Source organism: Schistosoma haematobium (genome assembly GCF_000699445.3).
Source record: "Schistosoma haematobium chromosome Unknown HiC_scaffold_406, whole genome shotgun sequence".
Lineage (NCBI taxonomy): Eukaryota > Metazoa > Platyhelminthes > Trematoda > Strigeidida > Schistosomatidae > Schistosoma > Schistosoma haematobium.
The window spans coordinates 21,816-39,543 of record NW_026137108.1 but is presented as its reverse complement, the minus strand read 5'-3'; the positions used below and the strand labels follow the sequence as shown (position 1 = coordinate 39,543).

Sequence of the window (17,728 nt, the reverse complement as noted above, 5' to 3'; positions counted from 1 at the left end):
TAATCAATATAAAAGGCTTTATGTACTCTGTGAGATTTTCTAGATTAGCAATTCACGTACCTTTATGGTTATACGCAGGACATTAAGGAATGACGATAAATATGTTGATGAGGTTGTGAATCTTCATCGACTGAGATGATTGGACCACGTGTTACGTATGCCTGAACACCATCTACCATGACGCGCATTGCTGACTAGTGTCGGAAGTGGTTGGAAGAAAGTTAGGTAAGGCCAAACCAAAACGTGGCATCAGTGCTTCAGGTCACTAACTTGTAGTCTAAGCCATGTTGGTAGATGCAAACTACTTGGTTGTGGTCCGCGTGACTATCGTAACCAATGGTTGGAGACTCTGAGTGACATGGCCCAGAATCGATCACTGTGACTTAGGTGTGTACACTCACTGTCTACCCTTAAACCGTGAGGTTAAAAAGTTTAAAACCTTTGTTTCTACGAACTAACTCCTACTTCTTGTACTATACCCTTATAAACAGTCGTTCTTTTATTCATTACTACCATTGCAGTAACTGTTATAAGTTGTGGTCTGTGTGTCCTGTTGATGGACAACGTAGTGATACAGCCAATTAGAGAACAGTGATTTATCAACCGGACCAATGACGCATGAAACCAGTACGAGCATCCTAGAGTCCTTATCGGTGCTGCTTCCAGCCTAGCCTAATCAGTTAAGTCTAGAACACCAATCCCAGCCTCCACAATATGAATCGTGTATTTTAAACATACTGAGTTTATATACCAACTAGACGGACCACAATGTACCATAAAATAAAAAACAACAATCGTCTCAGATTAACTAACACCATGGATTTGGTGTTCATTTTGTGCTAATGAGGTGTGGCAATTTGGACCGATGCATATATATGCCTAGTTCTAGGTTGTAGCTGACTGACTCTCTGGTACGTTTGTGGCTACTTGTGGAAACATATCGAGGGTTAATTATGCATATTAGAGTAATTTACTGTAATAAGGATGAAACGCATAGCTCTTTACCAAGTCATTAACATTTACTACAAATCCGATATTGGCTACAGTTGGCCAGTTATGGTGGTATTTGTACGAACAAATGATTCCTTTTGTACTTGATTGCCAGCCGATTATAGAATTTAAACACATAAGGTTCATTTATTTTCAAATACTTCTACCTGCTTCAAATAACTATTTCGGAAGTTCTTAACTGATACGTCAATTTGAATACTTCTGATTATAATAGTTAGTCAGTCCAACATACACCGCATCGGACGTGGTACGTATTTGAGTAAATCAGTTCATGTCGTACATTGGTAGCACAGCAGAATAACATCATTGAGATAAAACCCTGAATGGTAGAATTCGGTAAAGAGTCAATCAAAATTGCTGAGTCTGTGCCGGGATTCTGTTCAATACTAGGCCATTTGCTACTGTTTAAATGGAAGTTCGGACTTTTACAAGGGTTAATTGAATACAGAACAAAATCTCACTGAAAATGGTTTAACCATCACCTAGAATTTATGCATTATTCAGAGTTGTAGAAAAACTTTTCGTTTGTTATTCGACCACTGTTTCGTGACAATTTGATAAAATTAAAAACAAATCGAATTCATATAAACTATTGCAATGACGTGTGGGCATCAAATAGTTTACGATTAGCTCATGGACTCATATTACCTAAAATGTACTAAGTAGCGTTATTCTCCAAATTTATGGCAACGTGATATTTGGTCGACATTTCGATTCGCGAATATTGTAGGCGTGTGATCAGTGATCGTGTTTACTAGGTTCAGACATTATGTCAATTATCATGCGTATTGAAGCTAACTGTCTTGCTGCTTTTCTGACAAAGTTAAGTGAAGAGGTCACTGACTAAAGACTAGACGCTAACTATCAAAATAGACGAAACCTACGATTTGGACACAGATTACGTACTTAACACAGTCGGCAATGATTTTCAAAAAAACGCTAACAACACAGCTTCTTACAAACACAGCAAGAAGACAGAAATAACTTATATTCATTACAAATCTATTACAAACTATTTTATCAACAAACGACTTTAGTGCAGTAAGCCGAACACATTTAACTCACAATACAAACTCAGTTACGCATATCTAAGTGTTCGGATTCATTCTAACCACTTACCAACTATTTGGATCTTTCAAATTTGTTAATAATTAAATTTAGGTGACTAAATTAAGAATATCTAGACCTAATGCAATGATATATCTTTTATAATGATTCATCAACTCAAACATTTTATTGTTTAAAGTGAGTTCGTTTACATTTTGATTTTATTTCACCTCATACTTATCTACGACGATAAGATAAATTTTGTGATGTTATATGAAGTACTCTTCTTGGTTTCATCTCATAATATAAGTACGTGAATGCGCCTAATTTTGCTACGTATTTTTTCCAAGTTAACGCTATTTATAATGTTTCGGATCATTAATTACGCTATTGGCTTTATCTATCAATCCAATCGCCCACTAACATTTATTCTCATGGTTACTACTATCTCTTATTCGATAATGTTGATGTTTTCATGAGCCTCTACAAATCTAAGTAACAACTTGCTAAGTCACTTAGCAGTCTAGTATCGCAAGCACGAACATGAAACATTAGTCGATGCAGTCTACTAAAAATTCTATACGTTTAAATTAGCTTAGTAACAACTTGCTTAATGCTGACGATGGTTTGTAATGATATAATAGATGCGGGTTATTAGCCATGCTCCCACTAATTATAAATCACATTCTCAATGGTATACCTAATTTAGCAACAACTTTATGCAAGAATATATTACTAGTAATACGCAAAACATTTGAATCTGTTATTTTTTGACACAAGTAGCAAAAAACTTCTTATCTGAAATCACTAGGACGTATTTGAATCTATATGGATCTGTTTGAGTGATTGCAATTAAAATCGTTTTAGTGAGAAATCAAACCTAAAAACGAAGGTAAATAACGAGTAGATGTTCTATTTTAGAAGGTATATCCTAAAGTGACCAATTTATTAAAGGTTGAATAGACATAACTGTTGTATTGAGGTCATTACATGAGATATAGATGCCTCCATTATTCAGTTATCAATTAGTTTTTAAAGACAAGGCATATCGATTATGTTTCAATTACAATTTAAATGCAGGTAGATGAATATGAAACTCCGTCTGTAGCTCTTCTAGCGCTACTACCGGTCCCAAGCACGGGTAAATTAGGAGGGTCGGCAAACCCAAGCGATTCGCAAATCTGATACGACTGATGATTGGTGGTGTAGAAGTAGGTTAGAAGAAAACCAAGGTGGTCAAACTAAAACACGTAGCCAGTGCATGCAGTGGCTGATCATTGAACTGATCCATATTAACAGGTGTAGATTACCTAGTTGAAGTTCGGAAAATCAATTATATTTATTAAGGGTTAAAGACTTTAGATGACATGGATCAAAATCCTTTGCTACGGCGCATGTGCGTTCACCTTTTTTTCCTCAAAGGTCCTAACTTTCTAAATTCCTCCAAAAAATGTGTTTCACTAGTTTGTATTTTTCCAATCATATTTTTGATGCCCAGTCTTTTTATTAATACGAGTACTGTTACTGCCTCTATTATTCTGGGATTTGCTCTGACGATTTTATCTTTCTGTTTTGATGGGGAATGGGAACTTAAACCAATGTACTACGTCCTACGCTGTGTATTTGTAACTGGCTGATACTGAAAACGTTATGAGTTGTTGTGCGTTAACAAAGTGTTGAGATACAAGCACTTCTATCTACAATGCAGCATGCCACTATTTTGACTGCGAATGCCTCGTTTAATTACTTTTCTGAAGAGTAAATCTTAACGAAAAAAAACATGTTATGAGTCGTTAGTATAGTTTTCTCTTCTTGTTTACTTATTTCAGGCAGGGTTTCAATTTTCTCTTTGACTATTAAAGAAGAAAAGCACAGGACTTTGTGAAGGCCAAAATACAATATCATGAGGTAAAATATGTTCATAGTTTGTTCATTCATTCATCCAGATATTCAAGATATGAATTCAAATTCCTCGTTGTCGTATGGTTATCTCTATTGCCAGTTTTGATGTTTTGTATAAGAGATTACTTCAGAAAGAAAACATCCTCGAAAACGGAATTATGCCGTGAAGGTCTGGTCGATAACGTAGCACTTACTAGTGAAGGAGTGAATTGGATCACAGATGAGATTTCTCATCCTAGATTATTTGACATCAGGTATATGAAAATATCACTTCTTTTATTATTATACACAACTCTGAATATTTTAAGAACAATTAGCTTTTTCAGTGGTTACTTGCTTACTTACTTACGCCTGTTACTCTTCGTCAAAGAGCATAGGTCGCTCACCAGCATTCTCCATCCAACCCTGGCCTGGGCAATGCTTTCCAGCTCCTTCCAGTTGTTATTCATCTTTTTCATATCTGCTTCTATTTCCCGACGTAATGTGTTGTTTGACCTTCCTGTTTTCCGCTTTTCTTCCGAATTCCAAGTTAGGACTTGCCTCGTGATGTAGTTTGACGATTTGCCTAGTGTATTTCCTATCCACTTCCATAGTCTTTTCATTGGTACTGAAAAAGTATTCATGATGGAGTGAGCGAAGAAGTGATCTCCGTTATCAAATGGATAAAATTGTTTTTCGGTGGATTAACTAATTAAGTATTTGCTTACACCTTTACTTTATAATCCATCATTTGATATTTAGTAGTTAATCATCCAAGCTTGTGTCAACAATGTATCATCATGGTACCTGTTAATTTAATTAACTATTGTTTTCGGGATATCCAGTAAAAGTATCTTTACTGGGAATGTTTATGTGCTTTCTGTGGATGTGTAAAACTGTGGATGACTAAACTGTCACATGTTGTACATATATTCTATATTGCCAAGACAATGGATCATCCATAAATCTATATTAATTATTAACCATCACTTCTAATGCAACTAATATAATTTTACATTTGAGACTGTTTGATTGTTTAAAGAAGGAAACTATAGCTTGATTGACAACGAGAACAAAATATTGAACAATGAATTCATAGTATGAATAGACATTAAGAATGAGTACAATTCCATATTTCGTTGTCATGGGATTTATTAAAACTTCTTATTTATGCATTGTTAGTTATCTGTATTATTCTATTGAATGATGTAGTTCAGGAAAGCATACATCAACAGAACAACTAACATCATCATAACAACAATCATACAAAATCCAGCTTTTATTAGATAATAATAAGGAACTTTTAACTTTTCTATTTCAGTGAAAATGTCTTAATCAAGGAGGATCAGATAAAAAGTAGGTTATATTATTTATTGTTCAATAATAAACGTAATAAGAACAATGATAGTGGCTTTATTCAGTACTGGGTTCAACAAAATATTGGACTTTCATCATTTCATATCTTTAAAAGTTCCTCTTACTCTTCTTATAATGTGAAATATATCTGCATACGTATATAAGTGAAATGATCTCTATGTAGATCGCTTGTGAATGATCGCCTTCTAGATATTATAGCAGTGCATTAAAGTAAATCACTGGAAGTTGAAACAGAAGTAACTTTTCGAATGATTTATAGTGTGTAGTTTAAATGTTTGAAAAGTCGATAGTGAACTGATGAAGAGATTTGATTATTTCCAATCTGAGTTATGTATTGTCTAATAAAATATAAAATATATTTATCTTACATGGAGGCTATTGCACTTTGCCACACACATGCCTAATCTTCCTCCTTTATCCGGACTTAGGACCTGTACTAGATACAGAGTTGCTCAAGGTGAATATCAGTCTAGGTTCAAAGAGGGGTAATGTATTCCACAAATAGTCAGAAGCACGAACAACAAAAAGCACACAACTTAAGCATATATATACAGGATAAAAATGTCCTTGGGAAACGGTACAAAATAGCATATAAAAAGAGATAATAAACCTATGACATTTAAAGTGCTCCGAAGTGGGAAATACGACATGAAGATGAAAATGGGCACTTTTGGTGTGAAAACAAAAGATTAAAAATTAAAAAAATTGAATTATCAACAAAAGGCATTTATCAAATGCGTTTTGAGGATTTAACATCCCCAACAATACTGAATATTGTCAGTAAGTACAGTAAGTCGTCCTTAGTGTCAATACGTCTCATCAATATTTGACAGATAATTCTGATTTAAACAATAAGAACAGGAAGTTTAGCGAAGTGATCTCTTTTCAACGAATTACTTATCAAACTTCACAGTTGTTTACATATAAAAGTACTAGTTCCATGAGTACATGTGAACAAGGAATAGTGGAGATGATGTAATAGAAGAATTATAACATTGGGTTACGTAATAGAAATAGTAACAGTGGTTTTAATGAGTTAGTAACAAATTATAACGTGAATGTAGTATGACGATTAAAATGCGTTTGTTACAATAATGGAAGGTTAATAAAGGTCAAAGTGGTATAAATAATGTATACAATCTAGTAGTATAATGTTTCTATTACATCTTGATTTGATGATTAATTGATTTCTTATATACGTAAGATACATAGACGATGTATTTGTCATTTCTGACGATAATTTTGAATTAGAAGATATCTTACACTCCATCAACACATGCCACCCTTCCACAGACGTCATGTTAGAAAGTTAGCGAGATCAGTCAATCTCTTTTCTCCATGTACATATCATCAGTATTTACACTAAGGTAAAAGTGCAAGTGGTCTTATGCAAAAAGTTTAACTGGAAACTAACTCGATTCGGCAAATGCTGATGTTAATTATGAATTTCTATTGTACCCAAATCGGGGCTTTACAAGCTAACTACGTAAACGACGTTGACATTACTTCTCACATCCTTGAACACTCATGTAGCATGCCAGTTATTTGTTATTTGATTTATATGCTATAAGTTACAAACTAGCCATTTGCAAATGAATGAAGATAAATTGTTATAAATGAACTATAGAATAGAAATGGTGATGAGATTATAATTTGTGAACGATCTTTGAACGATACTAGAGTGACATTGAATGTCCGCCTAATAACTGGTACCAAATCAGGGTTATCCGAGACCTATTGTCTCATACCCGATTGATTCGTCCATAAATTATAGTCTCACCGAAATGTTCAGTTTGTATTGTGTGTAATAATAATGATAATAAGGTGAAATATTTAACTTTAATGTTTTTATTCTAGATGTAGATGTGATCGGTATTTCTCATGAGACACTTAGACGTCGTGCTTTGAATTACGTTCATGAAGCACGATACACTTTGAACAATTTACGCAACATTTTGAACCAATTAAAAAGAGTTAATCAAAAGGAATTGGACACTGAAACAATTTCATCGATACAAACATCATTACTTCACTATCGACAGAATATGGAGGAAACTATTTCACACTTTCAAATTATACTTATTAAACTAGGTGAATTAGATGAATTTTCACAAATCAGAGCGAATGGCTTAAATAAGCTTTCACAGCGATTACAGGAGAAGATTCAAAAACAACAGGTTAGAATTTATTATTACTTTATCACTTTGAAATAAGTCAAGTTCTTGAACTTGTAAAAGAAGTAAGGAGGAAAATATTTATGAAGGGTATGATATCTATCTGTCTATCTATGCTGGTGTGTGAACCAACAGCAACCATTGTGCACTGTTGTGTTGTGTGCTATTGATGCTGACAGAAATAAGTAGTATGTATCACGGGTCGAAAGTGAAATGCCTGAAGGAAGAAGGCTTAGGAGATATGAAAAAACAGGGCGAGAATAGAATGTGATTGGTGTGAAAGCAAAGAAACAATGAATTTTGAGACGATTGATTGAAATTTTGTAAATGACAAATTTGCTGTATGGTTCCCAAATTTGATTGATTGATTCCCATTTGTGTTCTCGTTCACTACACTGTCACCCATACGACAATCTGTCGATTGCAAACTGAAAGACAAATACTTTAAATTTTCCAATTTCGTTGGATATTTTGTATCAGTAAGGTATGATATCAAGCAGTTGTTTACATCATCACCAGCACAGTTTGCAGGTTTCAACTCATATTCAAAAGGTTATCAGATTAGATCAAGGGAACTTACAAACACAGGTTCAGAATGTTTTGTATCTGAATCAAATTATTGACAATCATCACCATCCTTCAGATCATTATAGTGAGTAAGTAATACGGTTGTAAGGACGGCAAATCAGTTGATGAAGTAGTGAAACTTCACCAGTTGAGATGGCTGGTACACGTGTTACGTATGCCCAACCACTAACTGCCCGGACGAGCGATGTCTTATGGTGTAGGAGTAGGTTGGAAGAAATCTGGAGGCGGCCAGACCAAAACCTGTCACAAATCCATGAAGTCGCTGACAAGTGGACTGAATCATGTTGGTAGGTGTAAACTACCTGGTCGGATCCGCGAGACGATAGTAATCGGACGTTAGAGACCTTGAATGATACGGCTCAAAACCGTTTTCAATGGTGTACGCAGGAGCATTCACTCCTTATATTTTTCCGAAGTTTAATATCTTGGATTCTCCTTGTCTCTTTTTTTCTCTCCAAATTTAATTCACTAGATTATATTCTTCGAATAACATTTTCAAACCCTAATGTTTCCGATAACTACTTATACTCTTGCTATCTCTACCACTATGCGATTTGAATTGACAGTTGATTCAATGTTCTAATGTGGTATGACAACTTGAACTGATGTGTATACATACGAAGTTTGACATTGTTGTTGACTGATTGAGTACCTTTAGATCACTTTAATATTTGTATCTGTGAAATTGTTGTTAATCAATTTTACAATGTGTTTGATTCTTATTAATAAATCAAAATTTGGATTTTACCTTGTGATCATATACATATAGAATCCATCAGATTGTAAAAAGGCCAAATATGTAACATTAGACTTCACTAATCTGTGTGGATTGGGTTGTCGCATTCATCAACTCATGTACTGCTTACAATTGGCTCTTGAAAATGAGCGTGTTTTTGTATTAAAGAAACATCATTCTGGAGACATATTTCGAGAATGGCTTCATCAGAGCATGTTACCACTTTCTGACAAATGCAGTTACTTGGACTCAGATGGTAGATCAGGTGTGTAAACGTTATATTTATCATTAGTTTGTTGTAAATGTCAGACCCCAGTGATTGTCTTGAACTGTTTACTTGAATATTTTTATTTACTTTTCGACAAAACAACACGACACAATAAATCATTGACTAGAACCCATCAAATAACATAACGCTGTTTACTATCTACGTGAAAGAGCGGGTAAACAAACCTTATTATTGGTAATATTTCATGTTCCATTGCTCCTTCTAATATGGATAAAATCATATTCAATCGCTTTTTACGACTGAGTAAGCTTTCGCCTCACAAATCAGCTATAATGTTTGGTTGGTAGGCAGTCGATCTACAAACTACAATTTATCAAGCCTAATAAATATTTCTATTCCCTTGTTTACTTCAGATAACATCGAATGTCTTCATATTCGAAAGGCTTTCACCAATCATGAATGGTTACCACATGTTCTCCCGAAAGATATGAGTGAAGAATTACTGCGTTTACATGAGGCACCCTTTGTTTGGTTTGGTGGTCAACTAGCAGCCTACATTATGCGTCTAAAGCCACAACTTGCACAATTAATCAATGTAACCTTGAAGAGCTTTGAAACCATTGGTGATCCTGTTGTTGGCGTGCATATCAGGCGTACCGATAAGGTTGGTGTTTGTTCATAAACGTTGTCAGAATATATTATGATGCACTTAATTGTTCGGAATTTAAACAGTGAATGTTGAGAATGAAAGACACGTTTTCAGTTTTGTCTTTGAATTAAACTACTTTTGAAAACTGGGATGGTCATTCAGAAATCATTATCATCCTGCTCAACAGAATACTGGTTGATAGATTTGGTTGATTTCGATGTACCTGCTGATTGAATAAATTTTCAGGCTTTTTAAATTTCCTTGAGATTTTTGTGCTTCTTCTGTCGAAGTTCGGACATTTCGCCAATTTGATTTACGCTAAAAATTATCCACAAACATTTATATAAGCACATCTACGTCAAGGCAAATAACGGCTAACCAATGCTCATACAGGAATGGACTGAAAGTGGGACCGCTTTTCACTGTGTCGTATTTGTCGCAGTTTCTCTTGTGTTTTATGTTTTCCTTGTATTTATTTGTCATTGTAGCTGTGGGTGTTTACAATAAATATTGTACCGGCTTATAGGCTGTACTTACTTCTTATAGTCTTACAAAGCTATTCGTGATCTTGCGAATGTTATTCGGATGGAGTAAAATTTCACCCTTTGCTGCAGTTTGGTACTGATTTTGTATGTGACGTTATTAAAATAACCCATTACTATATTAATGAATGTATAGCTTAAGTAAATGATTTCGTCGAAAAGAAAATTTTCTTCGCTGAATTCTCTTTTTCTTATTTGACGTAACCTTTAACAGACATACCTTGTTGATATTTTGTATCAAACCATTTTTCCAAAATGCATCCAGTTTCTTTTCCCTGTGATGCTTTAATGTCTTTACTGTTTTGGATAGTTTTTTGTAAATATCATATTTTTGCGTCAGTACGTTGTCGCTGCTATAAGTGAGTGTTCAACTAGTGTGGTCTATCTTTCCGCATACTCAGTTTCAAGTTTCAAGTGTTGGTTGAATCTCCATTGTTTTCAATGATATTTGTCAAATAAATTTGAAGTTAAACGAAATTCATATGAGAGAATAGTGTATCAAGGGTCAGTTTGCCAGCTGACTTTACTATAGAAATTGAGTAGGAATATCAAGTTTAAAAGTTTTATGGTAAATACTTCATGAAGAATAAAGTTTATGAAAATGTAAGGGGGTTGAGTTGGAGCATCTTGTCATTGACAACTATAGTGTAATATTTTCATGATTGAATGTTCTAATGATCATGTCTTGCACTTGTCCTTTTTATAGTTAATTTCAGAGGCTAAGTTACATGACTTATCCGAGTACATGGAACACGTGGATAATTTCTTCGATTTACAAAGTGTTCATCTCTTGACAATGTCAAAGAGACATGTAAGTCAATAAGATTATCTCAGTTGTATGTAAATTGAATTAAGATGTATTCTGTTCAAGTGAGTTTTTTGAGTTATAGTTCTTCATTAGTATGTAGTATAGTAGTAGGTAAATGATAGTTGATCAGCTTAACTATGGATCTCAGTGTTTTCCCTAATGATAAGAATATGTAATTCGTAAAATGGATGCACGTATAATTAGATGATTCAATGACTTAAACAGATTAGGTAAGAAGTGAATGATAAAATTCAAATTGAGTGCAACTGGAAGGAATAAAATTACATGCATTTCCAAGTAGAAAGTCAAAGTCATTGTGTACAACTTATGTGCATAAAACATGAACTTACTGATATGCATGGCCATCCTTTTCATGATATGAAAGGAACAGATTGTTGAGGCACAGAACATGTGCGATGGTATTCTATGGGCAAGTTTGTAAACCACAAGAACATGAACTGTAATGTAATATAGCGTTTCATGGACGAAATTTAATGATTTTTGACAGTTAGAAACAATAGTGAATCTCTTGGACCTAGGATCATCAAAGCCTCCTTCAAAACAAAGAAAGAGTGCATTACAATGAATGCCATTCATTGCTATGCGCCTACGAACGACTACAATGAATACGTTGAAGATCAATTCTACAATAGGCTACAGTCAGTCGTTGAGAAATGCCCAAAAACGGACTTGACCATTTTGGTGGAAGACCCAAATGCCAAAGTTGTAATGAATAATACCGGATATGTGGACATTATGGGACGACATGAACTAGGAGAAAGGAACAAAATTGGTGAGAGATTTGCAAACCTATATACCTTCAACAAACATATCATAGTTGTCACCATATAACCACATAAACGTAAATATATGGAAGATCTAGCAACGACGACGGAGAACGGTGCAAGTAAGGGATATGGTGCAACAAAGAAGCTCTCTGAATACCAAAGAAAGGAGACCTCAGTAAGTGTGATAATAACAGACGCATCATTCTTCTCTCAATATCAAGAGAAGTCTTCAATAGGGTGTCGGTAAACAGAATGAAGGACTCCGTAGACGCTCAACTTCCAGATCAACAGGCTGGATTCTATCAGGATCTATCGTGAAGAAACCAAATCACAACACCACGGATGATTGTGGAACAATCAATTGAATGGAATTCATCACTCTACATCAACTTCATTGAATACGAGGAAGCACTTGATAGAGTGGACAAGACAACACTATGGAGGCTTCTTCGACGCTGTGACGTTCCTGATAAAGTAGTCGACATCATAAGGAATTTATATGATGGATTAAACTACGGAATCGTTCATGGTGTTGTTCACTTTTATTTCCCCATTGTAATCTAAGACTGCAAGTGATTAGTCTCTTGTTACCATATGCGCATCGTGTGCGGACTGCATCGATATTATCTTAGGTCACAAGCTTGCAGGTACATCCAGCTGACTAGTCCCAAATAGTACGAAACGCGCATCCTGGATTCCACTGCTAGCCAAATATGTAACCACAGTTATAAGTCAGTCTTCATGTCATATGATTTCCGTGATTTCAAAACGTTATAATGAAGATGTAATAAGATATTGCTTTAGCAAATCAATCAGATCAAATGCACTTTGTCGATGAATTAACCTACTAGTATCAAAACCTTCAGCTATTCATTCCACTTGAATATGTGTACCTCTGCAAATTGTAAACTAATCTACTGAACATCTCAGTTGGTTTACTGTAGACGAATGGATTATTCTGTGTTAAATTCCCCAGCTAATCAGTACAACGTTGCACTATATAAAAGTCAATCGGTATTCTAAGCAAGATGAGCATGATAATGCCAACTGGTTAGTTGTCTGCATGTTTTGATAATGAGGTTTTATAAATATCAAAACTGCTACATTCAGTTAATCTGACTCATTGAGAAATGTAATTCTGGCACTTATGCTCACTTATTGTAGTATGAAGGAAACATGGAAAGTTTTCTCGGGAAGCACTGGCATTATCCTGAAAGCTTTTCAGAATATTAACATACAATGACTCAACGTTATGATATCGGTTCTATGAGAAACAGTAGTGATTTAGTGCTAAATATTAATCAAAGATTATTTGCGAACAATTTGTTAGTAAACATGTAAAGCGAAATGCTGTGGAATATTTGCTTGTTATTGTAGATTTGAGGCTGTGAAGTTTTATTGTTTACATTACAGCTCAATCTCAGGTTGACGGTCATTAAAAGTGTGTGAGCAGTGGGCATGTTTGGTTCAGGAATTGATCTTGGCTCACTTGTCTAAAGGTTAGACTTTATTTGTGGTGCTGAGATTTACTGAGTTTATTCTATAAGGGGGTCATTGATATAGACCCTTAATAAAACGAGATAGCTGTCCTATACACCCTAGTTTTCCACTCCTGTCTAATTGAGTCTAGGTCAATGCAAACTATGGACTACGAAGAACTCACATTTTTTGTTTTTGAGAGTTCAGTTTGAATGAGTGGGAATTGTGTGTCATGAGAACAAGAAATGTTTTCAATGTTCTATTATATATAATTGTATCAATTCGTATTCAGACCGACTACTTTATTATTATTATTATTATTATTATTATTATACGGAATGAATCTAATTTGTCATTTTCAAAACTGTTAGGACATGAATGTGGAGACATTTGGATCAGTTTCTAAAAGAATCATTGGAAGAGAAAATTCCGTTCAGGCTAAGCGAAGTGTTTACTTGTCGACAGATGATCCGAATGTTTTTGCTCAACTGACCTACAGTTATCCAAACTACACTGTTTATGGTAGTCAAAGTAGATCGCAGTCAGCTAATATGAATACGCGGGTGTCAGTTAGTTCATTGAATAATGCAATCATTGACATCATTGCACTTTCAATGACGGATTTCCTTGTGTGTACACTTTCATCGAATGTAAGTAATATATATATGTTGACTTGTATTGACGACAATATTACACGTTGTCTCTTTTGACTGGAATTTTAAGTAAACAAACAAGTTTGAATACAGAATTCACATTGATTTTTACAGAAGTGAAGTTGTTATTACCACAAGATTGAATGGAAATCGTTGATTAGTAATGACCGAGAAATATAGTGGTCTTTTATCATTCAGTTCTATGGTGACTTATTCCGCTAAAATCATTTGATCGGAAATCATAGTATTAGAAAGCAACTAATATTAGGTTCAAAATAATGTAAAATAAAGCGTATAGTAGTCTGTCTACTTCAAATATTATCAGCAGAACATTTAGATTGTGTTCATTAAAATATAATTGTGAATTTTATCTTGTCAAATGCCGTACTATTTATTACGACTTAGTTACTATGACGAATCTATAGTTACAAGTTGAAGTAGTGTTAGGTCCCGATAAACATAATGAATGGCAACATTAGGATCCTTTTTATGGACCAATACTAAAAGTATATTTTTATAGTATAATTGGTAAATAACTAAACTATTCATATTCATATCCCCTTATTATAAACTTTATTTTGACCCATAAACTGTTATTTTACGTTTCACAATTATTGAATTATACCCTGTCTGTTAATCACTACCTCCCTCATTCACATGCACATTTGGCCAAATTTTGTACAAATGTTATATTCTATTTTATGCTACTTTGTGGCCTGTTTGATTCGTGTATAAACTCAGTCGTGGAAAACTGTTTTGAACATGTTACCTCTGGAAGCTAGTCACTAGTGAGTACCGATCCCGCGTGCAGAGTCTTGAGTGCTCACAGCCAATGATTCCCACACTAGCACGATACAGCTGTCCAGTGCTGCCAGATTTTAATGGCTGTCTAACTTAGATCCGTTCATGATTTTAATGAGACTCAACAATCTCCACCACCTCAAACTGAATGTATTTATTTTAGAGTCTACAGTTTTATAAAATTTTATTCAAAATCTTAATCCATGAAAACACAGTGGCTGCAATTCATCCACAAAATTCGATGAAATATTCAGATAATCTCAGTGAATATCCTCATATTACATATATAATCTTATTGTTATTTTTCTTAGGTCTGTCGTTTAGCCTATGAGTTAATGCAAACACGTCATGTAGATTTGGGTGATGCAACACAATTAGTTCATTCAATCGATAAGTTATTCCATGAAGAAGATTACCAAAGAATGAAATTTGATGTGATCATTCCAGATATGAAGGTAAATTTGAAGTATGGTGATGTAGTGGAAATTTCCGAAACTTACTGGGACGGTTCAGTGTTAGTAAAACTAGTGCAATCAAGTGAAGATATACATAATAAAAACCGAAAGGGTATGGGAAACAAATTCGTTGCACCTGCTTACAAGTTTAGACCGAAAATAAACATGACTGGATTCAACTGACGAAGTGAGATTGTTTCAACAGACTACATATCAACTTAGATTCAGTTTTACACTGCCATTTTTATTCAGCTTAGGTTTTGGTGCCTAACATTATCCTGCTCAATATTTTATGCACAGCTAATAACTTATATTCACATTCTTATAAATCTGTTGACTTTCACTGATGTATGTTTTAGTTAATTCTTTACTGAAATTGTACGGTGCTACCGAATAGACGTGACTCATGAAACAACATTGACAAATTAAAGTCGGTTATTGACAAAACGAAAATATTCGTTCTAAAGTTATGATTGTTTATGCGAAGAAAAAGGATTTGGAACAAGCTCACAGTTCTTACATGTATGTTAATTCAGTCGAAGAGTCGAAACACATGAGTGAGTTATGCCTGCAAATGAGCGAATGTTGAAGAAATGCACGAAAACCGAAATCGATTGTTACGAGCGTTAAGAGAATGTAATTACAATGACTTTGGTTAACCTTAGAAAGCTGCTACATCTTTCATGTGATGCTAAAAGTCACTCCCGATTTTACGATGAATCTATTTTATGAGGGTATCGTTAATATGCTTGAGTCACCAATCAGTCATTTGTGTGGTGCAGTGTGAGTGAAATTGAATTAAGAAATTTGTCTGCATATTTGTAAACAAGAGACGGAAGACAAATGAATGTATAGAAAGTGACGAATTGACTAATTGTTGTGATAAGCTTCGGATATCTCTCATCTTAGATGATCTTGATTATTGTGTCCAGTTGATTTTTCACATTCCACATCCCACAAAAACACTACATGAAACATTCATATAATATATTTTGACTGAAGTAGAGTGAGCACGTAAGATTTGACAGACTACCGACTACTCTCAGATGGTGTAAGTTCAAGTACTACATCGGCTACACGTGTTAAAGAAACAACAGCTCGACTGGATTACTTTCATTGCTCAACATATAATCACTTACAAAGATAAATCGGTTGAAACTGTACGAAGTTAATTTCCTCGGGTGACTTGATTAGTTTAAGTGACTTAAATATCTACTTAGATGAATAGCTGAAATGAAATAAACCTTAATGTTTGCCGTGAATACCAGACACATTAGTGATAATAATCCATAATTCAAAACTCATAGATGAAAATCCAAAATGTATCTTGATTGAGGATTTGTAGAACTATGGTCTACTATGATATTAGTACTGCTCTAACAATAGATTTAATCCTAAAATTGTACTTTTGCCGTGATATAACTGCCTAATTTATAAGATCTCACGTGGAAATCACATCATCGTTTACACCAATTCACTGAATCGTAACAATTACCAATGCATGAAGTAGAACAAGCTTAGACTAGAGACAGAACAATATATTCAATATGAATAAAAGATATAAGATAACATTCAGCAAGGACCACGTCTGCAAGGTCGAGCCATGTCATTCGATCAACTCGAATTAATTCAATTTATTATTCACTCCTCCTTCATCGTTGGGTTTTTCTCCGTGTTAAACGTTGAATGCATATTTCCCACATTTTCTCGTATTAGGACCCAATGCTACTACATATTGAGTTATTGGATGATATATTGTACACAAAATTCCAATAGACACTTGTATTGCACTGATTTATTCACAAATAACTAATATATTTGTAATATCTTAATGAGTAGAAAATCGTATTTTCTGATGTTTCGTAACTTGGTGTAAGTCACTTCTTCAGAGAGTAAACAACCAACCCAATGCTCAATTTATTCGAAATGATCTATTCATATTTCATGTATGGGTATGTGAGCAGACTCAACAATGTGTTCGAAAGCTAATATATATTTTGCTTTTAATAGCTGGACTGGCTTGAAACGACGTCATTTTGTGCCTTTAATATAAAGTAGTTCATCGGAGCTGATGGGATTGATAGATACACAGTATAGTGGTTCAACTGGCTCCTCCCATTGTTTGGTGATTGACACTCATCCCCATACAACTATCTTCCCAGATCTCTGTCCTTTATATAGTCTCTATAAATTCATTTTGAACAGCTTTGGAATAAACACGAGCATCAGATTAGTCTGTTATCACCATTTAAAATGTATAAGTAAGACACCGTGACTGATCATTATGAGTTAAGCTTCCTAACTGTCTGTTCATATCTTATCTCAATACGTATCCGTTAGTGATTTCTGCTTTCTGATGGACAGATAACAGAACTCAATGTTCCTTTTCTTAAGACAAATTTATGTCGTTTGTCTCGTAATTGTAGAATGATTTCTTCACAACTACCAAATCACTATGTTAAATTACTGCGTATGTATGCTAAATAATAACCCGTAAATGCGTTAACGAG

General features: G+C 34.4%; 1 protein-coding gene across 1 annotated transcript; it reads left to right on the top strand.

Moving 5' to 3' along the window:
• Window positions 1-3,059: 3,059 nt before the first annotated feature.
• Window positions 3,060-15,401, top strand: FUT8_13 (Alpha-(1,6)-fucosyltransferase; the record flags this gene model as incomplete). The annotated part of the gene is made up of 7 exons (XM_051219263.1): window positions 3,060-3,138; window positions 7,174-7,493; window positions 8,848-9,079; window positions 9,457-9,707; window positions 10,941-11,045; window positions 13,681-13,959; window positions 15,075-15,401. 7 exons carry the CDS (start codon window positions 3,060-3,062, stop codon window positions 15,399-15,401), a joined length of 1,593 nt encoding a protein of 530 aa, XP_051063972.1.
• Between the last annotated feature and the right edge of the window lie 2,327 nt (window positions 15,402-17,728).